Here is a 26,118-nt window from a genome sequence, read left to right on the forward strand (position 1 = left end):
GACAAATACGCAATACAGATCATGTGGGTAGAATCATTCCGTCGAGTGACACGGTGGTTAGCATGCTGTCTCACGGTGCTGAAGACCCAGGTTCGATCCCAGCCCCCGGTCACTGTCTGTGTGGAGTTCGCACATTCTCCCCCTTTCTGCATGGGTTTCATCCCCACAGCCGAAAGATGTGCAGGGTAGGTGGATTGGCCACGCTAAATTGCCCATTAATTAGGGAAAAAATTGGGTACTCCGTTTTTTTTAATCATTCCCTGTCATCTTGGGCAACGCCGGCTCCAGCGTTCAGTGACGGGAACATGTCCAAATCATCCTTGGGGATGACACTCGCGAGGTTGCTCCTACGTTGAACCAACCGGTGCAGACACAATGGGCCGAACGGCCCCCCGGCGTTGCAAACAAGAGCAAGAGGGCCCTCACTGCGCAAACGCTTTAACCGGCTGCCGTCATTGTGCATGCGGACTACAGGCGGCGCTTCCTGGGTTTTGGGAGTGAAATTCGCCGCGCTGCGCCGTTTGGAAGGTAAAACCGGCGCCGGTTTAAGATGGCGACATCCCGTGGTACCGGCGGATAGCTCGGCGACGGCCGGGAACCGGGGCAAAGCGTTGGATGGGGGAAAAGCCACGATTGGCTGCGGGTTGTCACGTGATGTTGGAGGGGGCGGCTCACTGAGCCTGCGCTGGGTGAGTAGCGGCGGTGGCGGCAGCAGCAGCGGTTTGTCAGGCAGAGTCTGCTTTAAAGGCCTCATCATGACCGAGACCAGCTTCCCGTCCACCAGCGGGGACTGAATATTGTTCTAAATCTGTGTCTTGTCCTGAGCCAGTATTTCACCCACCTGTGAGGTGATTTTTTTTGTGTGGGGGGTATCTAACTGAAATGCAGCGGCACAGAATGTCTCCAGTATTTTCCTGATCTAGAGTTCCACCCACGCTTAATTAGTTCAGCTTCCTCTTGCCCAGAAACATGCCTACTCTGTTCACATTATATCCCCAGCCCCTCGCAGTTTAAATACCTCACAGGGTATCTTCGCAAACACAATGTTCCTTTTTATTGGCAGGGCCCACTACTACCCGTCTGTTTGGTTTTCCCATTCTTCGATTTGTACTAGCTGCCTTTAGTTCATGTTTCAGCCTCAGTGATGTACAGAACGTGGGCCTCGGCTTGTCCCCAAATGAGAAAAGGCTTTGGATTTTATCACAGTTTATAGAAATGCAAATACATTTATTTTTAGATAATGCAGCAACCGTACTGAACACAGCAAGAATCAACACATAATTGATCAAAGAAACACATTTATTTAACTCCATTCGATCTCACGTCTAATGTAAAGTCATCTTGACCCAAAACATTAATTCTGTTTTTCTCCACAGATGCTGCCTGACCTGAATATTTCCAGCATTTTTTAAAAATTACACACTTCCCTGGCCTGTCTTCATCTATCTTTTGGGGCAATAGCAGTAGACACACTTGCTTACAAGCTTTCTTCCGGTGCATTAATTTCTGTATGTAGCTATGCCCCTACAAATTATTGTTGCAAGCAAAGTTTTGAGAATTTTACTGACTGACAGAAAACAAGAGTAAAACCATGTTTTTAAACCAACCTTTTTGTGCTGGAGGATCCATTTCCTGCTGTGAAATAGTGCAGGCAGCATCTTCAGTAATATTTGGTCAGAAACCAATTACAAAACCAGCATAATGATTTATGTGGCAATTCATCCAATTGTGCAAAATCTTTAGTACCACAGAACAAAGTAGGAAGTACTAGATTCTTTAAATATTATATCCCTGAACTAGACTGTATAATACATTGTTGCAATGGTGCATTTTTCAAATATAACCTGTTCCAATTCAAATATAAACTTATCCAAAAAGTGGATTGCATTGTTAAAAGTGTACGTGCAAGCACAAATTATGATGATTCATGGCTTTCCTCTTCTGAAGTTCCCCATTGCTAGAATTTTGCCCCCATGTTTAATTATTTACATTGAGCATGAACTTTATGACTATTTGGTGAATCAAATGCAATCTTAAAATGTAATTTTCTTTTCCTTTTGGTGGTGTGGGCAATTCTGACAGCAATGAATTTTGAAGAGGATTTGATGCCCAGGCAATTGCCTGTGGATGACTGGGATACCATCGAAGACTTTGACCCTAGTGTGCCACCCAGAACACCCCAAGAATACTTGAAAAGAGTCCAGTAAGTAAAAGTGGAAGAGTTTTTTTTTTTGTTTTTTAAATTTAGATTAGCCAATTATTTTTTTCTAATTAAGGGGCAATTTAGCGTGGCCAATCCACCTACTCTGCACATTTTTGGGTTGTGGGTGCGAAACCCACGCAGACACGGGGAGAATGTGCAAACTCCACACGGACAGTGACCCTGAGCCGGGATCGAACCTGGGACCTCAGCGCCGTGAGGCGGTTGTGCTAACCACTAGGCCACCGTGCTGCCCAAAAGTGGAAGAGTTGACTAAATTGCAAATATATATTTGATATAACTTCCGGTTCGAAGCAAGTAAAATGTAAGGCCGATAAAGGTTATTTTACATTGCTTGCATTGCAACGCGAGTTGTAACTGCTACATTAAAGTGTGGATTTAGATCTGCTTTCCAGCTTCAGAATACAGCTTGTGCGTAGATGTGACATTGGTAAAAGGCCTGGGAAGTGGTCACTTTTCTTTGTTGTGGGTGATGCTTGATCATGGAGACATGAGGGTGGGGAAGTTAGTTGGTTACGTGTTCTAAAATCAAAAAGGCAGTCTAGCCTAATGTATTTTAAATGTAACATTGGCCTTTTACCAACTCTCAGCAACCCATTACGCAATATCATGCACTTTTTAATTTCAGCATGAATTTGTATCATACTTGTGAACCAAAGTGGCACCCAGTGCAATGCATCTTGGCCAGTTAACTACCCCAATGAAAATTGGGTATGCAGTAGAATCTTGATTATCCAGCATAATGGTGGGAAAATTCCTGCTTCTCATCCCAAAAATGGATTATAGAGATCGAACCCCAATGCATGAAATAACAATACTCTAGACATGGGAATGAAGATGGTGAGATACAAGAAGCCAAATAAAATGGTGCTTCAATTTCTCTGGGTTTTATCCTGCAACATGATGGACAATTGGTATGTAGTTAATGGACATTCAACTGTAACACTGAAATGAACATCACTAAATATGAAAACAATTAATGCTGTGGTTTTGCTTTATGCTCTTACCATTTTGTAAAAAATTTAGATTAGCCAATTATTTTTTCCAATTAAGGGGCAATTTAGCGTGGCCAATCCACCTACTCTGCACATTTTTGGGTTGTGGGGGCGAAACCCACGCAGACACGGGGAGAACGTGCAAACTCCACACGGACAGTGACCCAGAGCCGGGATCGAACCTGGGACCTCAGCGCCGTGAGGCGGTTGTGCTAACCACTAGGCCACCGTGCTGCCCTATGCTCTTACCATTTAACCTAAAAGTTGTAATTTAGAATTTGTATTTCAATTTTTGCTTTCAGGATTGAAGCATCAAGATGTCCTGAAGTAGTAGTGGCAAAGATTAACCCAAAAAAGTTGAAAATGAATCAGACTGTGAATATTTCAGTAAGTACAATAATTGGACACATTACACGAAAACTTTTGGCTCTGTTCAAAGAACAATACAGCACAGGAACAGGCTCTTCAGCCCTTCAAGCCTGCGCCGACCATGATACCTGCCTAAACTAAAACCGTATGCACTTACGGAGTCCATATCAGCAGGGTAGCATGGTGGTTAGCATAAATGCTTCACAGCTCCAGGGTCCCAGGTTCGATTCCCGGCTGGGTCACTGTCTGTGTGGAGTCTGCACGTCCTCCCCCTGTGTGCGTGGGTTTCCTCCGGGTGCTCCGGTTTCCTCCCACAGTCCAAAGATGTGCGGGTTAGGTGGATTGGCCATGCTAAATTGCCCGTAGTGTCCTAATAAAAGTAAGGTTAAAGTGGTGGTGGGGGGGGGGGGGGGGGGGGGGGGGGGGGGGGGGGGTTGTTGGGTTACAGGTATAGGGTGGATTTGAGTAGGGTGATCATGGCTCGGCACAATATTGAGGGCCGAAGGGCCTGTTCTGTGCTGTACTGTTCTATATTCTATATATCTATATATCCTTCCAATCCCACCCTATTCATATATTTGTCTAGATATTCCTTAAATGCTGCTATCGTACCTGTCCCCACCACCTCCCCAGGCAGCGCGTTCCATATATTTACCACCCTTTGTGTAAAGGAACATGCCTCATACATCTGTTCTAAACTTTTCCCCATGCACTTTAAAACTGTGTCCCCTATCACTTGACTCTCCTACCCGAGGAAAGAGCATCTGACTATCCGCTCTGTCTATGCCACTCGTAATCTTGTAGACCTCTATCAGGTTATCTCTTAACCTCTGTTATTCCAGTGAGAACAGATTGAGTTTATCTAACCTTTCCTCATAGCTAATGCCCGGCATACCAGGCAACATCTGAGTAAACTGCTTCTGTACCCCCTTCCAATGCATCCGCATCTTTCTGGTGTGTGGCGACCAGAATTGTACACGATATTCCAAATGAGGCCTAACTAAGGTCCTGTACAGCTGCAACATGACTTTCCAATTTTTATATTCAATGCCTCGACCGATGAAGACCAGCATACCGTATGCTTTCTTGACCACCTTATCCATTTGCTACTTTCTCTTTTTTTTTTATAAATAATTTTTATTGAAATTTTTACAAAATACAAAACATAAACATCTTAACTCTATTAACATACAACTGCCCCCCAGCTTCAAGAGCAACATCAAACAAAAGGAAAGAACAAAAACAAAGAAAAAGAGAAAAGGAAAAAAAAACAAAGGAGAGAGATAGCACCCTCCACAAACCCATGTGCACAGTCCCCCCCCCCCCCCCCCCCCCCCCCCCCCCGGGTTGCTGCTGCTGTCGGCCTATTTCCCTACCGTTCCGCCAGGAAGTCCAGAAAAGGCTGCCACCGCCATGAAAAACCCTTGTACTGATCCCCTCAGGGCAAATTTCACGCTCTCCAATTTAATGAACCCCGCCATATCTGAGATCCAGGCCTCCACGCTTGGAGACCTCTCATCCTTCCATTGGAGCAAGATCCTCTGCCGGGCTACTAGGGACGCAAAGGCCAGTACCCCGGCCTCTATCGCCTCCTGCACTCCCGGCTCCACTGCAACCCCAAAAATTGCGAGTCCCCAGCCTGGCTCGACTCTGGATCCCACCACCCTCGACACCGTCTTTGCTACCCCCTTCCAGAACTCCCCCAACGCTGGGCACGCCCAAAACATATGGGCGTGATTCGCTGGGCTCCCCGAGCACCTAGCACACCTGTCCTCGCCCCCGAAAAACCTACTCATCCTTGTCCCAGTCATGTGGGCCCTATGTAGCACCTTGAACTGTATGAGGCTAAGCCTTGCACAGGAAGAGGAGGAATTCACTCTCTCCAGGGCATCCGCCCACTTCCCCTCCTCAATCTCCTCCCCCAGCTCCTCTTCCCACTTCCCCTTCAGTTCCTCCACCGAGGCCTCGTCTACCTCCTGCATTACCCGGTATATGTCCGAGATCCTCCCTCCTCCGACCCACAACCCCGAGAGCACCCTATCCGGCACCCCTCGTGGGGGCAGCAAGGGGAACCCCTCCACCTGCTGCCTGGCAAACGCCCTCACCTGGATGTACCTAAACATGTTCCCCGGGGGGAGCCCAAACTTCCCCTCTAACTCCCCCAAGCTCGCGAACCTCCCCTCCACAAACAGGCCCCCACTTTGCCACTTTCAATGATCGATGGACATGCATGCCCAGATCTCTCTGCCTGTCAATACTCGCAAGAGTTCTCCCATTTACTGTGTAATTCCTACATGCGTTGGATCTTCCAAAGTGCATAACCTCACACTTGTCTGGAGAAAACTCCATCTGCCATTTCTACGCACAACTCCACCAGTTTATATCTTGCTGTATCCTCTGACAATACTTCACTATCCGCAACTCCACCAATTTTTGTGTCGTCGGCGAACTTATTAATCAGACTTAGATAAACTTACTACATTTTCTTCCAAATCATTTATATATATATATATATATATATACTACGAACAAAAGTCCCAGAACTGATCCCTGTGGAATGCTGCTAGTCACAGCCCACCATTCAGAAAAACAGCTGCAGAGCAGGGCCAACAATGTGGGTTCAATTCCCATAGTGTTGGCTTAGGCTCTGTAGGCTTCGTGCAACTAGTAAAAGGTGAGACTGACAGTGAAAAATGGTGTATCTTTACAGTAAGCACTATTTTAAATAGAAATCAAAGCAGAATTAGCTTAATTTGCCCTTGCAAATATATTTTTAGTACATTCCTCCAGTATTGAATGTGGACGGCAATGTTAGAATGGTCCCCGACCTGTGCGTGCGCGATTCTCCGGGAACCGGCGATTCACGGGAGCGGCGACGCGCCGGATTTCGGCGTCAACACTGATTCTCCGTCCCTGTGCCGATCGCGATTTCGGCACGAAGGCTCGGAGAATCCCGCCCCCTAAGCCTGCAGAAATGGCTATTCACATATCAGTGAATTTTCTCTGTCCTGATCAATATTCCACTCTCAACCAATGCCATCAAATAAGTTAACTGGTTGTCCATTTAGTTGCTGTTTGTTGGACCTTGCTGTGTGTAAACTACATGCTTAATGATAGTGATTGCACTTCAAAACTGACCTATTGTTTGAACAGTGCTTTAGTCTTGACCAAGAAGATGATAAATTGCTACATAAATGCATATTCTTTGTTCATCCGAGCATGATGTTTTTCTTGATACTTGTTTGAGTTTTGTGTCCTTTAGTGTCATACACATGTTCTTAAGAAATAGGAGCAGACCTAGTCCATTTGGCCTATCAAATCTGCTCTGTCATTCGATATAATATAATTATGACTGATCTGATTGTGACCATAACCCTACTTTTCTGTCTGTCCCCAATAACCCTTGTCTCTCTGATCAATCCCATATCTGTCTAACTCAGACATAAGTGTATTCCACAAAATTTGTCTACTTTGTATACATTTTGAACATAAACTGAACTTGTAAGTTGTCCATATCAAGAATACAAATGGAGGAGGCATCCTGTAAAGGAACGACCCTCCGGGCCCTGGCCACAGCAACACTCCCATCCTCCTCAACAAGATACACAACGAGCCCAGTGGTAGCGGCCACACTGAGAACGTGGACCCAGCTGAGACAACACTTCAGGACAGCCAAAATGTTCCCCATGGCTCCTATATGCGGCAATCACAGATTCCCTCCAGCCATGCTGGATACCACCTTCAAAAGATGGAGGCGGGACAGCGGCACATTGCCGGTCAGGGATTTCTACGTAGGGAACAGACTGGCGACACAAGACGAACTGACGAGGAAGTGGAGACTAGCAAAAGGACAGGAAATGAGACACCTCCAAATAAAACACTTCCTCCGCAAAGAGACAATAGAGTACCCCGGGGCCCCAGAAACCACACTACTAGAGGACCTGATAGGCACAAGCAACGAGAAGGGAGGGCTATGTGGGAAAATATACGGACAGCTACTGGACAGAGCCCAGACTCCACTGGACGAGACCAGACAAAAATGGGAGATTAACTGGGGACAGAGGTACGATGGGGATTCTGGAGCGAAGCACTGAGCAGGGTGAACTCCACCTCCTCCTGCACAAGGCGAAGCCTATTGCAGCTCAAAGTGGTGCATAGAATGCACCTGACCAGAACCCAAATGAGCAGGTTCTTCCCGGAGGTGGAGGACAAATGTGAGAAGTGCCAGAGGGGCCCGGCCAACCACACCCACATGTTTTGGGCTTGCCCCAAACTTGCTGGGTTCTGGGCAACCTTCTCCGAGGCAATGTCCAAGGTTGTGGGGGTGAGGGTGAAACCATGCCCAATAGTGGCAATCTTCGGAGTATCGGAGCAGCCAGAGTTACACATGGGGAAGGGGGTCAACGCTTTCGCTTCCCTAATCGCACTGGCAATCGGCAGCACCACCCACAGCTGGAGACTGGCTCGCTGACCTTTCGGAATTTCTCCACCTGGAGAATATTAAGTACGCCACCCGAGGGTCAGAGGAAGGCTTCCTGGATACTTGGGGGCAGTTTGTCGGTCTGTTCCAAAACCTGTTTGAGGGCAGCAATGAGGAGCAACCTAATAAGAATTTTTTTAAATAGCACCAGGATAGATGAGGTACCAAAAGACTGCGCAACCCGGGGGTGGGGGGGCTTTTTTTTTTTGCCATTCTGTCTGGAAAATAAAAGTAAAGCACAGCTTAAACGTCTCTGTATAATAAAGGAAATTAGCACGGGAGAGAAAAATGTGATGTGTGTGTATATATACAACTGTTTATAAATATGGGAAATACCAATTAAAAGATTTTATATCAAAAAAAAGAATCTAGATTATTCTGAAGTTTGCACATCATCACGGGATTGTGCTAAATAAGATATATATTTTCCTTGAATTGGGTTTTGCAAAGTTTAAAGTGTGCATTGTTGTGGTTGTTATCTATTTGTGTGATTAACAGTAAAGTCGCCGTAGTCCTAAGTGACCATAGGTTGCTTTCCCCTTTGAGAGGGAGAGCTGAGTAGTGGTGATTTAACCTGAGGATCACCACACCTCAGGCAAGGGGCAGGGTTCAGAAGGCGCAGGGCCTTGGTGAACAATCCCAGTCGGTACGTGAATTGAACCCACACTGTTGACCCCGCTCTGCATCACAAACCAGCTGTCCAGTCCACTGAACTAAACCGGCCCCAGTAACCTTATTCAAACTGATATTATATTTTATTGAAATTGCCAAAACATTTTTCTGTACCCTCCTGTTTTGCCCCGAAAATTAAGAAGTTAACCGTTTAAAGAATGCGCTGTGGATTGCAGTTCAAAACAACTAAAGAGTTACTCAAAATGCAGTTAATATCTTGTCATATATGCCAGCTTGCCCTTTTAGGTAATTATTTTTTCTTCTGAACAGGAAATATTTTGATACATTTTTAAATAAATGCAATTAATAGTTATCTTTCTTTATTTGTATAAGAGAAATCAGTCTCTCTAACCCATTCCTTTTTCCTTTTGCCGTAGAAATGCAACTACATTCATCAGAATTAAAGTATAGATATTTTAAACTGTCATATTTCTGCGCACTTTAGATATTTGTCATAATACAGTTTATATATTTTAGCTATCTGGATGTCAACCTGCCCCTGCCGGATTTTCTCCCAGTCTCCGATGGCAGCAGCAGCAAGTAGCTAATTTTTCAATCCTTCGACAGGTAACATATTTGCTTTGAAAAAATGTTTGCATACATATTTAGGAACCTTACTGGTGAAGATGTATCCAGAATTACGTAAGAAAAAATTATTTTCCAGCCAGCAGGCATGCGTCAAAGAACATAGAACTGTACAGCACAGTACAGGCCCTTCGGCCCACGATGTTGTGCGGAACTAGTCTGAAACTAACATCAAATCAACCTACTCCAAATCATTCTAGTGCCCTCCATATGCCTATCCAATAACCGCTTGAAAGTTCCTAAAGTGTCCCAACTCCACTACCATAGCTGGGAGTGCGTTCCACGGCCCAACCACTCTGAATAAAGAACCTACCTCTGACACCCCTTCTATATCTTCCACCATGAACCTTATAGTAATGCCCCCTTGTAACAGCTACATCCACCCTAGGAAAAAGTTGCTGAATGTCCACTCTATCTATCCCTCTCATCATCTTATACACCTCAATTAAGTCACCACTCATCCTCCTTCGCTCCAATGAGAAAAGGCCTAGTTCCCTCAACCTTTCCTCATAGGACCTACCCTCCAATCCAAGCAGCAACCTGGCAAATCTCCTTTGCACCCTTTCCAATGCTTCCACATCCTTCCTATAATGAGGTGACCAGAACTGCACACAATACTCCAAATATGGTCTAACCAAGGTCTTGTATAGTTGCAGCATAACCTCACGGCTCTTAAACTCACTCCCCCTGTTAATAAATGCTCACACACTATAGGCTTTCTTCACGGCTCTATCCCCTTGGGTAGCAACTTTCAGAGATCTATGGACATGAACTTCGAGATCTCTCTGCTCCTCCACATCCTTCAGAACCCTGCCGTTAACCCTGTAATCTGCATTCAAATTTATCCTACCAAAATGAATCACCTCACACTTATCAGGGTTAAACTCCATCTGCCACTTTTCAGCCCAGCTCTGCATCCTATCAATGTCTCTTTGCAGCCTACAACAGCCCTCCAAATTATCCACTGCTCTACCAATCTTGGTGTCATCAGCAAATTTACTAACCCAAACTTCAACTCAATCATCCAAGTCATTGATAAAAATCACAAATAGCAGTGGACCCAGCACTGATCCCTGTGGTACACCGCTGGTGACTGGACTCCAGGATGAAAATTTACCATCTACCACCACCCTCTGTCTTCTACGTGATAGCCAGTTACTGATCCAATTAGCAAAATTTCCCTCTATGCCATGCCTCCTTACTTTCTGCATGAGCTGACCATGGGGCACCTTATGAAACACCTTACTAAAATCCATGTATATGACATCAACTGCTCTACCTTCATCTATGTACTTAGTTACCTCCTCAAAGAATACAATCAAACTTGAGGCAAGACTTACCCCTCACAAATCCGTGCTGACTATCCTGGATTAAGCTGTATCTTTCCAAATGATCATAAATCCAATCCCTCAGGACCCTTTCCAATAATTTACCTATGACTGAAGTGAGACTAACCGGCCTATAATTCCCAGGGTTATACATATTCCCTTTCTTGAACAAGGGGACAACATTTGCCTCGCTCCAGTCTTCTGACACTATTCCTGTAGACAGTGAGGACATAAAGATCAAAGCCAAAGGCTCAGCAATCTCATTCCTCGCCTCCCAAAGAATCCTAGGATATATCCCATCAGGCCCAGGGAACTTATCTATCCTCAGGCTTCTCAAAATTTCTAACACATCTTCCTTCTGAAAATCTACCTCCTCCAGCCTACCAGCCTGTATTGCACTATCCTCCTCAACAACATGGCCCCCCTCCTTTGTGAACACTCAAGAAAAATATTCATTTAGGGCCTCTCCTATATCTTCAGACTCCATGCACACGTTCCCACTACTGTCCTTGACCGGCCCTAACTTCACATTGGTCATTCTTTTATTCCTCACATAAGTGTAAAAAGCCTTGGGGTTTTCCTTGATTCTACCCGCCAAGGACTTCTCATGCCCCCTCCTAGCTCTCCTAAGCCCTTTCTTGGGCTCCTTCCTAGCTATCTTGTATCCCTCAAGTGCCTGAACTGAACCTTGTTTTCTCATCCTTACATAAGCCCCCTTCTTCCTCTTGACAAGACATTCAACCTATTTTGTAAACCATGGCTCCCTCACTCGACCATTTCCTCCCTGCCTGACAGGGACATGCATATCAAGGACCCGCAGTATTTGCTCCTTGAACAAGCTCCACATCTCAATTGTGCCTATACCTGACAGTTCCTGTTTCCATCTTTATGCTCCCCAATTCTTGCCTAATCGCATCGTAATTACCCTTCCCCCAGTTATAAACCTTGCCCTGCCGTATGTTCCTATCCCTCTCCATTGCTATAGTGAAAGTCACCGAATTGTGGTCACTATCTCCAAACTGCCCTCCCACAACCAAATCTAACACTTGGCCAGGTTCATTACCCAGTACCAAATCCAATGTGGCCCCGCCTCTTGTCGGTGTATCCACATATTGTGTGAGGAAACCTTCCTGCACACACTGGATAAAAACAGCCCCATCCAAATTATTTGAATTATAGTGGTTCCAATCAATATTTGGAAAGTTAAAGTCACCCATGACGACGACCCTGTGACTACTGCACCTATCCAAAATCTGCATTGCAATCTTTTCTTCCACGTCTCTATTACTATTTGGGGGCCTATAGAAAACTCCTGACAAAGTGACCACTCCTTTCCTAATTCTAACTTCAGCCCACACAGTAGACAGATCCTCCTCAAACTGCCTTTCTGCAGCCATTATACTGTCCTTGATTAGCAATGCTACTCCTCCATCTCTTTTATCACCTTCCCTAATCTTACTGAAACATCTAAACCCCGGAACCTCCAACAACCATTCATGTCACTGTTCTATCCACGTCTCCATAATGGCCACAACATCGTAGTCCCAGGTACCAATCCATGCTTCAAGCTCACCAACCATATTCCTGATGCTCCTCGCATTGAAGTAGACACACTTCAAACCACCTTAATGCCTGCAGGTCCACTCTTGTGACCTTGATAACTTCCTCAATACTGCACTACCCTCAACTTCCTGAACTCCAGCAACGCTATCTCCTGGACTACAAATCAGTTTCCCACCCCCCTGTCAAATTAGTTTAAACCCCTCTGAAGAGCTGTAGCAAATTTCCCTCCCAGGATATTGGTGCCCCTCTGGTTCAGGTGTAACCCGTCCGGTTTGTACAGGTCCCACCTTCCCCAGAATGTGCTCCAATTATCCAAGTAACTGAAACCCTCCCTCCTGCACCATCCCTGTAGCACGTGTTTAACTGCACTCTCCCTCTGTTCCTCACCTCGCTAACACGTGGCACTGGCAGAAAACCAGTGATGACAACACGGTCCGTCCTGGCTCTCAGCTTCCACCCTAGCTCCCTGAATTCCTATTTTACATCCCCGTCCCTTTTCCTACCTATGTCGTTGGTACCGATGTGTACCACGACTTGTGGCTGCTCCCCTCCCCCTCAAGGACCCTGAAAACACAATCAGAGACGTCACAGACCTTGGCACCCGGGAGGCAACAGACCAACCGTGAGCCTTTATTGTTGCCACAGAACCGCCTATCCATACCTCTAACTATAGAGTCTCCAATAACTAATGCTCTCCTGCTCTCCCCCCTTCCCTTCTGAGCCACAGGGACAGACTCAGTGCCAGAGAGCTGGTCACCGTGGCTGACCTCTTGTAGGTTCCCCCCCACCCACCCAACAGTATCCAAAACAATATGCCTGTTATTGAGGGGAACAACTGCAGGGGATTCCTGCACTGACTGCTTCTTCCCCCTCCTTTTAAACGTCACCTAGCTACCTTAATACTTAGGGGTAACTACATCCCTGTAGCTTCTATCTATAACCGACTCTGCCTCCCGAATGATCCTAGTTCATCCAGCTCCAGTTCCCTAACACGGTCTGTGAGGGGCTGGAGATGGGTGCACTTCCCACAGGTGAACTCAGCAGGGCCACTGACGGTGTCCCTCACCTTGAACATCCTGCAGGAGGAACATTGCACTGCCATCCCATCCATTTATCCACTTGACAATTACAGAAAGAAAAAAAAAAGCTTACCTGATTTTCACATTCCCCGCAGGTTAGAGGTGGTAGAGAGGTAAAGGAGAGAAGGAATGAAAAGCTTACCTCACCAACTCAGCACACAGTCTTTTTTTTTGTTAGAGGAGGAGGATGTGTGGGAGACACTACCTGTGTAGTGTCTCTGGTTTAGCCACTGCCCGAAATATATTAGTTCTAGAAACTCAACCGACAGCAGCTTTCCACAATTCACTCCCCGCAACAGCCAATCAACGTCGCCGCTCTACCGCCCTCTGCTTCATTTAAAATAAGCTTTATGTTGAGTACTGTGACTTCTAATTAGTACATTCTAATCCCCAGTTGACTAATACTGTAATTTAATGGCATTTTCTGTGAAGTTTTCGAATTATAAAGTCCTTCGTATATGCCATTTCAGTTGATTTAAAATGTACCTCGGAAAGCTGACAAAAATAGTGTTTGCTTTAGTTATTTTAACTTGTAATTTAAAAATGAAAATTGTACATGTTGGAATTATTGTAGCCATTCGGATGTTTCTATGTTATGGAGCACAACAGTAATGTGAATTGCTGCAGTGTAAACTGGGACTATGGAATGCAGCTAAATGCTAACCTGAAAATATAATTTTATCACAATATACTGGTCTTCTAGCAGAGTTTGTTTTTGGTTCTTTTTCCTTTGACTACAATGATGTTTGTATTTTAGACATTCATTTTTATTTCCTTTTTATGCCCCCCCCCAAGAGTATAGCTAAACACAGGGAGCATTGGAAGTCTCAGCCCTTGGACAATAACGTCATGCTGGTATGTGGTTTGCACTGATCCAACACATCTTTCTATTGTGTATGAATTAAAGAGTTGCATTGGAAATGTTTATGGACATGTCTTCAGAAAGGCTCGTTATCCTATTATTGGATTATATATATGTATATATGCAGGAAAAGATTATTGTTGCAATGTTCATCAACGTGTCCAGGTTTTAAAAATTAATTCAGACCCAGAATCAATTAACATTTGAATTTGACATTTTGGGAGAGAAATTATGGGCACAAATTTGGTCTCCACATTTCCCTAGAGACTGCACTGTGGAATTTGTGTGCCTTTTTTGCTGGTGCAGTGCTGTGTCCTCAACTGCTTCTAATATGGCATGTCATCTTTTGGGCATCTTCTGCATGTGCCAGAAGCAACTGATTTAGTGCTTTCCTGATGTCATAGAATTTACAGTTGGAGCTCGAATGGCTGACATGATACCCATCTCCCAAATTTGGACCGTGCAGGCCCATTGGACAGATTCAGCTGTCACTTCACAAAGACCAAGCGTTTAGCTGAGGGTCCTGCAGCAATATTATTTAACAGGTAATTTAATAAGTTGCAATTGAGGTGCTTTTGATTTGCTGCACGTCCACAAATTCAGCCTAAAATTTTGGTACTTGCAGGGAGGACAGTGGAATATACGACCCACGTACAGGGCTGTGGTGATAGTTCCTTGAGATCTGAAGCTTTCATAGACTTTCATAGAATTTACAGTGCAGAAGGAGGCCATTCAGGCCATCTTGACCAGGACTTTGAGTAGAGGATACAGTGAGAGTTATAGACTTAAATCTTTGGAGAAGACTGTACCCACAAGGATTTCCACAGAACAGTTCCCCTATCTTCACCTGACTCCTGCATGTGCTTTTGCTAGTCCTGTGCGGTGCTATCCTCGTGGCTAAAACATAGCTAGTTGAAGAATACTGACTTTCAATGGTGAGAAGCTGCAGCTGGCCTTCTGTTGTACCTGTGAACGGCCTGGGTCTTTAGGGCCTGGCTTTGAACTTCACCACTTCGGCATTAGCAAAAGTAGTTCAGAGACAACAGCAAGAACACTGGTGGTGCAGTACTGGTGGGAGCACAAATATTGTCATCCTGAGAGAGGACAGCAGGTTCATCCTCTGGTGCCACATCCACTCCCAGGGGTGGAGCGGGGGATACCTTCCCAGCCTAGTAATCTGTTGAAGGACTGATTGCTGGGCTGCTGTTACAGCCTACATCTTGCTATGAGCACTGGTATCTAGTACAACTTCCCTATACCTGCCTCTAAACCACATTCAATACCGATGGCTGGTATTGTGCGATCAAGCAATAGTGCATCCTAATTACTGGTCTAGGCCCTCTGTCATTTCCTCCTGACTCCGTTGACATTGTCCAGATGGCAGACCTTCAATATTAAAAAGCACATAAACAGATTTTTTTTTGGTTTGGGGGGGGGGGGGGTGAAAATCAGGAAGTCCATGACCACATAATTGACTCTTTCAGTATAAAGAAAGAACGAGAATAGAAAGTTGAGAAGGGCCATAGGCTTTAACTCACCATTCCCTCAATGATCTCAGTTACAGGCTCGGTTGTTGCCAGCACCATCTCCTCTGACTGATTGAATAGAGTGGTGGAGGGCTCCCAAATTCCCACTATTCCCCTTTTCCTGCTGCCTTCAAAAGAGGGCAGAATGTTTGATTGTGTGACTGTCTGGGTAATGTACCAGCAAGAGCTGAATAGTTAGGAGCTCTTTGGAGGCAGAGATTTGGATATGAGGCTGGTATTATTTGAAAGTGTATGGGGGAGGTAGTGTATGTCCATTTTTAAGGGCAAATTGAGTGCCACTAAGTACAGGTGGATGAGTGATGGGGGTGTTGTGCATTGGGCAGCTTGACAAGCTAGATCTTTTATAGGTATGAGAGGTGATGTGAAGATGTGTTCACTGACCTTGATCATAAGTCATTAAACCTCTTTCTCCAGCTCTACCATGTCTCCATGGCCAGACTCTGAATATTGACCTCTCTGCCCACCTGCTCCCACACCTTTCTGAGGACATGTGTCCCTCTCGTGGAGGGGGGCGGGGGGAGAAATGGTCTCTCTGCTACATTATAGCTCTGTTGCTAAAGCCTGCAGCATAGCATCTCTGAATGTGGAAGTCTTCTTCCTCAGCTGATGCACCATTTTCCATCACCTTGAATGCATCTGTTTGTTTTTTTATTCAGACTTATGTTTCAGTGCAGCTTCCCTTTAAGAGGGACAGACTGGGCGGCTTCGTGCAGGGGCTCCAGTTTGGAAGCCCTGGTCACGGCTCCTCTACCGCTGCCGCCGGCCAAGTACACCACCAGCCCGGTAGTGGTGGCGACCCTGCGGATATGGGGCCAGTGGAGGAGGCATGTGGGGGAGATGGGGGCGTCTGTCTGGGCGACAACCATCGGTTTGCCCCCGGCAGTATGGATGGGGGGTTCCGAGTATGGCGGCGAGCAGGGGCGGGAAGGGTGATATGTTCCTGGAAGGGAGCTTCGCGAGTTTGAGGAGCTTGGAGGAGAAATTTGGGGTGGTAAGGGGAAATGATTTTAGATACCTACAGTTGCGGGACTTTGTTCGTAGACAGGTCCCATCTTTCCCGCGCCTCCCGCCAATGGGGATCCTAGACAGAATAGTCTCTGGGAGGGATGAAGGGGAGGGTAGAGTCTCGGGTATTTATAAGGTGCTCATGAGGGAGGAAGGGTCCCAGACAGAGGAACTGAAACTTAAATGGGAGGAGGAGCTAGGCGGGGAAATGGAGGATGGGCTGTGGGCAGAGGCCCTGAGTAGGGTAAACTCGACCGTGACATGTGCTAGGCTCGGGCTGATCCAATTTAAGGTCGTTCACCGGGCCCATATGACGGTGGCTCGGATGAGCAAATTTTTCGGGATAGAGGACAAATGCGCTAGGTGCGCGGGAGGACCAGCGAACCATGTTCACATGTTTTGGGCATGCCCTGAGCTGAGGGGGTACTGGGAGGGATTTGCGGGGGTCATGTCCCAGGTGCTAAAAACAAGGGTGGTGATGAGCCCAGGGGTGGCAATTTTTGGGGTTTCGGAAGACCCGGGCGTCCAGGGGGAGAAAGAGGCCGATGTGCTGGCCTTTGCTTCCCTGATAGCCCGGCGACGAATACTATTGGCGTGGAGGGACTCAAAGCCCCCGAAGACGGAGTGGTGGCTTGCGGACATGTCGAGTTTCCTGGGGATGGAAAAAATCAAGTTCGCCTTGAGGGGTTCTGTGCAGGGGTTCACCCGGAGGTGGCAACCATTTATTGACTTCTTTGCGGGAGAGTGAGCGTCAGCAGGGGGGGGGGGGGGTTAGAGTAGAGTAGGAGGGAAAATATGGCGGGTAGTACCGGTGGGAGGGGAGCGGGCTTGTGCAATATGTTACGGTGGAAGTATTGAAAGAACGTGGATGTTTGCACATTTTTGCCTTTTTTGCTTCCTTTTTGATGATGTCTGTAACTGTTTATAAAGCCAAAAACTACCTCAATAAAATTGTTTATTAAAAAAAAAAGAGGGACAGACTGCTGGAGGCTCACGGAGGAAAAGATACTCCTCTTGCACGTTCTTAGACCCCCTATTACACTTGCAGACAGACAGTAGTGTAGGTTGTACTAGACTACATGGCACAATCATGGCAGTGAGGATGCAGCATGAAAGTTTGCTTGCTGCCTGCCTCTAACAAAACAGACTTGGTAGATCTCGAGACATGAGCATTGTCCCTAATTAATGGCGTTGACTAATTATAACCTTTTACTCGTAAAAGGCAGCACAGCGGTTAGCACTGCTGTCTCACAGAGTCCGAGACCCGGGTTCAATTCTGTCCTTGAATGACCGTGTCTGGAGCTTGCAGTTTATCCCCATGTCTGCGTGGATTTCTTCCGGGTGCTCCAGTTTCTTCCCACAGTCCAAAGATGTGCAGGTTAGGTGGATTGGTCATGCTAAATTGCCCCATAGTGTCCAAATATGTGTAGATTAAGTGGGGTTACAGGGATAGAGGAGAGAGTGGGTCTAGATAGGGTGTTCTTTCGGAGGGTAGGTGCAGACTTGATGGGCCAAATAGCCTCCTGCGCTGTAGAAATTCTATGTTTTTCGAAATTTGATACATGTCTATCACCATGGATGTATTTTAAACCTTCCTTCAAATAGGCTGTTCAAATGGGTAGCATTTGGAATCAGCTAGTTAATGTAACACACACTGGAACCCTGTGTAGGTTCGAAGTTCAGTCCTCTAAGTGTGTACTGAATTAGCTGATGTATGTTGGGACTGGAGGAGGAGGAGGCTTAAATTAAAACTCCTGATTACTCTCTCACAGGAGTCTTTTGGATAGCAAAAGTATTTTTAAAATATTTTTATTCAAACAAAGTTTTCATTATAACAAACACAACAAGTGGGTAGCACAGTGGTTAGCACAATTGCTTCAAAGCTCCAGGGTCCCAGGTTCAATTCCCGGCTTGGGTCACTGTCTGTGCAGAGTCTGCACGTTCTCCCCATGTGTACGTGAGTTTTCTCCGGTTTCCTCCCACAGTTCAAAGATGTGCAGGTTAAGTGGATTGGCCATGATAAATTGTCATTAGTGCCAAAGGGGTCACTGGGTTACAGGTATAGGGTGGAGGCTTGGTCTTAAGTAGGGTGCTCTTTCCAAGGGCCGGTGCAGACTTGGGCTGAATGGCCTACTTCTGCACTGTAAATTATATGATGCTGTAAATTCCACAAACAATAATGCAACCAACCCCATCTTATTCCTAAAATGCATCCACACAATCCCCCCCCACCACTTAAAGAAAAAAAACCTTAACCCAACTAAAAAGGCAACGTCTCTTTCCCTCCCGCCCCCCCCCCCCCCCCCCCCAACAGCTGATGGTAACCAGTTCCCTGAAAAAGGAGATGAAAGGCTGCCACCTTGAGCAGAATCATTCTACCAACCCCACATGGCATACTTGATTTTCTCAAGGTGCAGAAATTCCACCAGGTCCCCCAACCAATCTGAGACCTTGGGTGGCACCAGAACCTCCACCCAAGCAGAACTCTCCTCTGGGGCTTTTAACAAGGCAATGGCCAGAACACCTGCCTCCATCCCCATCTGCAGCACCGGAGAATCCAACACTCCAAAAATGGTCACCAACGGGCACAGCTCCAGCTGAACAACCAAAATCTCTGACATTGTATCAGAAAAGGAGAACCAGAAACTAATAAGCTTGGGGCAGGACCAAAACATGTGCGTGTGATTCGTCAGCCCCCTAGAGCATTCTAATCAGGTGCGTCCTGTACACCATTTTGAACTGTATCGGGCTTAACCTAGCACATGAGGATAAAATAATAAGAGATAGGAGCAGAATTAGGCCATTCGGCCCATCGAGTCTGCTCCACCATTCAATCATGGGTGATCCATTTCTCATCCCATTCTCCTGCCTTCTCCCTATAACCCCAGATCCCCTTATTAATCAAGAACCTATCTATCTCTATCCTAAAGACACTCAGCGACTTGGCCTCCACAGCCTTCTGCGGCAAAGAATTCCATAGATTCACTACCCTCTGGCTGACACTAACTTAGTAACAATGCCTCAGTTCCTTCTTCCAGAACATTAATGTATATCGTGAATAGTTGTGTTTCCAACACTGACCCCTGCGGAACACCACTAGTCACTGGCTGCCATTCTGAAAAGGATCCCTTTATCCCCGCTCTCTATCTTCTGCCAGTCAGCCAGTCCTCTATCTGTGCCAGTACCATGCCCTTAACACCATGGGCTCTTATCTTATTTAGCAGCTTCCTGAATGGCACCTTGTTACAGGCCATCTGGAAAAACAAATAGATTACATCCACTGGTTCTCCTTTGTCTAACTTCCTCAAAGAATTCAAACAGATTTGTCAGGCATGAATTCCCCTTGATGCTCACATCCCTCCACTGAAGAAGAATCCTCCGCCGGGCTACCAGGGATGCAAAGGCCAGAATACCGGCCTCTTTCGCCTCCTGCACTCCTGGCTCCTCTGCAACCCCAAATATTGCGAACCCCCAGCCCGGTTTGACCCTGGACCCTACCACCCTTGACACCATCCTCGCTACGCCCTTCCAAAATTTCTCCAGCGCTGGGCATGCCCAGAACATATGGGTGTGATTTGCTGGGCTCCCTGAGCACCTAACACACCTGTCCTCACCCCCAAAAAACCGGCTCATCCTTGTCCTGGTCATGTGTGCCCTATGGAACACCTTGAACTGTATGAGGCTGAGCCTTGCACGTGAAGAGGAAGAATTGACTCTCCCTAGGGCATCTGCCCAAGTCCCCTGCTCGATCACCTCCCCTAGCTCCTCCTCCCACTTACCTTTCAGCTCCTCCACCGAGGCCTCCTCCTCCTGCATCACCTGGTATATTGCTGAAATCTTCCCCTCTCCAACCCACACCCCCGAGAGCACCCTATCCTGTACCATGCGTGGCGGCAGCAGCGGAAATCCCACCACTTGCTGCCTAACAAACGCCCTTATCTGTAGGTACCTAAAGGCGTTTCCCGGGGGGAGCCCGTACCTCTCCTCCAGCTCACCCAGGCTCGCGAACTTCCCATCCATGAATAGGTCCCCCAACCTCCTTATCCCTGCCCTGTGCCACCCCGCAAACCCTCCATCTATCCTGTCCGGGGCAAACCGATGGTTTCGCGGTATCGGGGTCCACACCGAGGCCCCCAACACGCCCCTGTGCCGCCTCCACTGCCCCCAGATTTTGAGGGTAGCTGCCACCACCAGGCTCGTGGTATACCTCGTTGGAGGCAGTGGCGCCGTTGCCAGCGCCTCCAGAATTGTACCCTCACACCGTTTCCAGTGTCTTCCATTCCGCCCCCTCCCCCTCCAGCACTCACTTGCGCACCATCGCCACATTAGGGGCCCAGTAGTATCCACAGAGATTAGGCAGCACCAGCCCCCACCCCACCCACACCGGCTCCGCTCCAGGAATACTCTTCTCACCCTCGGAATCCCACGTGCCCATGCAAAACCCGTTATGCTCCTATTGACCTGCCTAAAAAAGGCCTTCGGGATAAGAATGGGGAGGCACTGGAACAGAAACAAAAACCTCGGGAGCACCGTCATCTTCACTGACTGCACCCTACCCGCGAAAGACAGTAGTAGCGCATCCCACCTCTGGAACTCCTCTTCCATCTGCTCCACCAGCCTTGTGAAATTAAATCTATGCAGGGCCCCCCAGCTCCTGGCCACCTCGACCCCCAAATATCTAAAGCTCCTCTCCGCCCTTTTTAGTGGGAGCTCACCAATCCCCCTCTCCTGAGTGAACCATGAACAGCTCACTCTTCCCGATGTTGAGCTTATACCCTGAAAATTCCCCGAACTCCCTGAGGATCCTCATTACCTCCGGCATCCCCCCCCACAGGGTCCGCGACATAAAGTAGCAGGTCATCCGCATAGAGCGATACCCTATGCTCCTCCCCGCCCCGCACCAGCCCCCTCCAGTTCCTCGACTCCCTCAGTGCCATAACCAGGGGTTCAATCGCCAGTGCAAAGAGCAGGGGGGACAGGGGACACCCCTGCCTCATCCCTCGATACAGCCGAAAGTACTCAGACCTCCTCTTGTTCGTGGCCACACTCGCCACCGGGGCCTGATACAACAACCTGACCCACCTGATGAACTCCTCCCCAAACCCGAACCTCTTCAGCACCTCCCACAAGTACCCCCACTCTATCCAATCGAAGGCCTTCTCAGCGTCCATCGCCGCCACTATCTCTGCCTCCCCCTCACTTGCCGGCATCATAATGACGTTCAAGAGCCTCTGCACATTCGCATTCAATTGCCTCCCCTTCACGAACCCCGTCTGATCTTCGTGAATGACCTGCGGTACACAACCCTCAATTCTCGAGGCTAAGACCTTCGCCAGCACCTCAGCATCCACATTTAACAGTGAAATCGGCCTGTAAGACCCACACTGCAGGAGGTCCTTGTCCCGCTTCAGGGTCAAGGAAATAAGTGCCCTAGACATCGTCGGGGGCAAAGCCCCACCCTCCCTTGCCTCATTGAAGGTCCTAACCAACAACGGCCCCAGCAAATCCACATACTTTTTGTAAGATTCAGCCGTGAAACCATCCAGCCCCGGTCCCTGCGTCTCGCTTCCGAAGCTGATGCGCCAGAATCCAGTTTGCCTTTTCCCCATACTCATAGCTCGCCCCCTGGGTCTTCCTCCACTGCGCCTCCGCCTTCCTGGTGGTCAGCAGGTCGAATTCGGCCTGGAGGCTACAACTCTCCCTCAACAGTCCCTCCTCCGTGTACCTCCTGTCCACCGTCACCATCTCCCCCACCAGCCTCTCCCTCTGCTCTCTCCTCTCCTTATGGGCCTTAATGGAGATTAGCTCTCCCCTGACCACCGCCTTCAGCGCCTCCCAGACCATCCCCACTCGAACCTCCCCATTGTCATTAGCTTCCAGGTATCTCTCTATGCTGCCGCGAACCCGCTCGTTCACCACCTCATCTGCCAGCAGTCCCACATCCAAGCACCACAGCGGGCGCTGGTCTCTCTCCTCCCCCAGCTCCAAGTTTACCCAATGCGGGGCATGATCTGAAATGGCTATCGCCGAGTACTCGGTAGCCTCTACCCTCGTGATCAGCGCCCGACTCATAACGAAGAAATTGATCCAGGAGTAGGCCTTATGAACATGTGAGAAGAATGAGAATTCCCTCGGCCTTGCAAATCTCCAAGGATCTACCCCTCCCATCTGGTCCATAAACCCCCTCCGTACTCTAGCCACCGCCGGCCTCCTGCCCGTCCTGGATCTGGAGCGATCCAGTGTCGGATCCAACACCGTGTTGAAGTCTCCCCCCATTATTAGGCCCCCCACTTCCAGGTCCGGGATTCAGCCTAGCATGCGCCGTATAAAACCCGCATTGTCCCAGTTCGGGGCGTAAATATTAACCAGTACCACCTTCCCCCTTGCAACATACCATTACGTACCTACCGCCATTACCTGCCACAACGCTCGACGCCTCGAACAAAACCGTCTTTCCCACCAGAATCGCCACCCCCCTGATTTTTTTGCATCTAGCCCTGAATGGAACACCTGGCCTACCCACTCCTTCCTCGATCTTACCTGGTCCGCCACCTTCAGGTGTGTCTCCTAGAGCATGACCACATCCGCCTTCAGCCCCTTCAGGTGCGCAAACACCTGGGCCCGCTTAATCGGCCCGTTCAATCCCCTTGCGTTCCAGGTTATCAGCCGGATCAGGGGGCTGCCGCCCCCATTCCCCGCCGACTAGCCATAACCTCTCCGCGGCCAGCCACGGACCCACACCCCACGCTCGGCCCGTTCCCCACGTTGGCCGACCCCCGTCCCGACCCTCTCTACTCGCTCCATCTCCCTCTTGACCAGACCAGCAGCAGCCCGGTTCTCCCCCCCCCCCCCCCCACCCCACCCCACCTCGGCTAGGACCCCTCCTAGCTGCGTTGTTCCGCCCATTGCACTCCCGCGAGTCAGCCGACTCCTGCTGGCCCCGGCCGCTCCCGCCCCTCCTTTGACTCCTCCCCTTGTGGGACATCCCCTCCCCCTCCATTGCCCACCCACAGGGTCCCCGCCTCCCCCTTCATCCCAAGCGTGGAAAAAACCCGCGCTTCCCCGGTGTCGCCCCGCCCCTTCCAGCCTTCAGCCCGGGAAAAAAGCCCGTGCTTTCCACCTGCTTGGCCCCACCTCCTCTGCACAGCTCCTATTCATAGGCCCAGTCCTCTCACCCCCATCTCGGGCCTTCCCCTCCCCCGCGGGGGTCCCGTCCCCCCCTACCGACCCTCCACCCCCACTCCATTTATTTGCCTCCCTTCGCTAACCCACCCGACGGATCTAACCAAATCAGTGCTCAACTCGCCCCAACCATCCACCCTAAATCGCGAAAAAAACAAGAACAGAGAACGAACAAAAAGAACCCCCACTCGAAGTGTAACACAACCTCAGCAATCCCCGACCACCCCAATGCACGGCCCCCACCCCGACCCTCAATTTGTGTCCAACGTCTCAACCTGAACAAAGGCCCACGCCTTCTCCGGGGACTCAAAATAATGATGCCAGTCCTTGAAGGTGACCCACAGACGCGCTGGCTGCAACATGCCGAACTTCACCCCCTCCTGTGCAGCACCGCCTTCGTCCGGTTGTACCCGGCCCGCTTCTTCGCCACCTCCTCACTCCTGTCCTGATAAATTCGAACCTCCGCGTTCTCCCACCTGCTGCTCCACTCTCTCTTGGCCCACCTGAGGACACACTCCCGATCAGCGAATCGGTGAAACCGCACCAGCACCGCCCGCGGCGGCTCGTTAACCTTGGGCCTCCTCGCCAGCACTCTATGGGCCCCTTCCAGCTCCAGGGGCTCCTGAAAGGACCCGCTCCCATCAGCAAGTTTAACATAGTGACCGCATAGGCCCCCACGTCCGACCTCTCCAGCCCCTCCGGGAGGCCCAGGATCCGCAGATTCTTCCGCCTCAACCGATTCTCCATCTCCTCGAACCGCTCCTGCCATTTCTTGTGGAGCGCCTCGTGTGCCTCCACCTTTACCGCTAGGCCCAAGATCTCGTCTTCGTGCTCCGAGACCTTCTGTCGGACCTCGCGGATCTGGGCCGCCTGGGTCTCCAGCAACTTATCAATGGAAGCCTTCATCGGCTCTAGCAGGTCCACTTTAAGCTCCCTGAAGCAGCGCTGGAGAGCCTCCTGTTGCTCCTCCGCCCACTGCATCCACGCTGCTTGGTCTCCACCCGCCGCCATCTTGCTTTTCTTCCCTCGCACTTTCTTTGGCTTCATCACCACTTTTTTAGTCGCCCCGCTCCTGGTCCAAGCCATACACTCTCAGGGGAATGCTGCAAACTCCTTCCCACACCGGGAAATGTCGAAAGTTTGCCGTTCGGGGCCCAGAAAAGAGCCCAAAAGTCTGTTCTAAGCGGGAGCTGCCGAACGTGCGACTTAGCTCTGCATAGTTGCAACCGGAAGTGCCTCCCTCCCTTCTTAAACAAGGGTGTTACATTAGCCATATTAGATCAGCGATCATAGAATTTACAGTGCAGAAGGAGGACATTCGGCCCATATATTCCAAAACTTTGAGACCCTCCCTGCTCCAGTGGTTCCTGAAAGATCACCAATGCCTCCACAATCTCCTCCGCTATCTCTTCAGAACCCTGGAGTATAGTTCATCTGGTCCGGGTGATTTATCCACCTTCAGACCTTTCAGTTTCCCCAGCACCTTCTCCTTAGTGATGCCTACTTCACTCCCCTCTTCCTCCTGACTCCCTTGAAGCTTTGGTATGCCGCTGGTATCTTCCACTGTGAAGACTGATGCAAAGTACCTATTCGGTTCCTCTGCCGTGTGTTTGATCCCTATTACTACTTCTCCTGCCTGATTTTCCAATGTCCATTCTTGCCTCTCTCTCACTTTTTATATATCTTCTTTTATGTTACTAGCCAGTTTACTCTTCTCCCCTTTATTGCTTTTTTAGTTGTCCTCTGCTTGCTTTTAAAGGCTTCCCAATCCTCTGGCTTCCCACTAATCCTCGCCACTTTGTATGCTTTTTCATTTGCTTTCATGCTATCCTTGATTTCCCTTGTCAGCCATGGTTGCCTTGTCTTCCCCTTAGCATGTTTAATTCTCCTTGGGATGAATTTCTGTTGTACCCCCCACAAACTCCTGCCATTGCTGTTCCACTGCTTCTCTGCTAGACCTCCCTTCCAATCCATTCTGGCCAGCTCCTCCCTCATGACTTTGTAATTACCTTTGTTCAATTGTAAAACCTTTACATCTGATTCCAGCTTCTCCCTCTCAAACTGCAGGGTAAATTCTATCATATTGTGGTCACAGCCCCTTAAGGGTTCCTTCACCTTAAGTTCCCTAATCAAGTCTGCCTCATTACACATCACCAAATCCAGAATTGCTTGTTCCCGAGTGGGCTCTACTACAAGCTGCTCCAAAATACCACTTCGTAGACATTCAACA

The 26,118-nt window shown here is 48.5% G+C and overlaps 1 protein-coding gene across 3 annotated transcripts in view; it reads left to right on the forward strand.

The window, feature by feature from the left end:
* The first annotated feature begins 458 nt into the window (after positions 1 to 458).
* Positions 459 to 26,118, forward strand: part of gemin2 (gem (nuclear organelle) associated protein 2) — a 51,702-nt gene continuing 26,042 nt past the window's right edge. The window contains exons 1-5 of one of the 3 annotated variants that reach the window (XM_038780386.1): positions 459 to 689; positions 2,083 to 2,203; positions 3,519 to 3,603; positions 9,215 to 9,304; positions 14,088 to 14,147. In XM_038780386.1, the coding sequence (XP_038636314.1) occupies positions 2,085 to 2,203; positions 3,519 to 3,603; positions 9,215 to 9,304; positions 14,088 to 14,147 (354 nt within the window). In that variant the 5' untranslated portion in view covers positions 459 to 689; positions 2,083 to 2,084. Of the gene's footprint in view, positions 849 to 2,082; positions 2,204 to 3,518; positions 3,604 to 9,214; positions 9,305 to 14,087; positions 14,148 to 26,118 lie in introns of all 3 variants that reach the window. The other 2 variants (XM_038780378.1, XM_038780397.1) reach the window with 2 other exon arrangements.

This window comes from Scyliorhinus canicula, chromosome 2, assembly GCF_902713615.1.
Source record: "Scyliorhinus canicula chromosome 2, sScyCan1.1, whole genome shotgun sequence".
NCBI classification, from domain to species: Eukaryota; Metazoa; Chordata; class Chondrichthyes; order Carcharhiniformes; family Scyliorhinidae; genus Scyliorhinus; species Scyliorhinus canicula.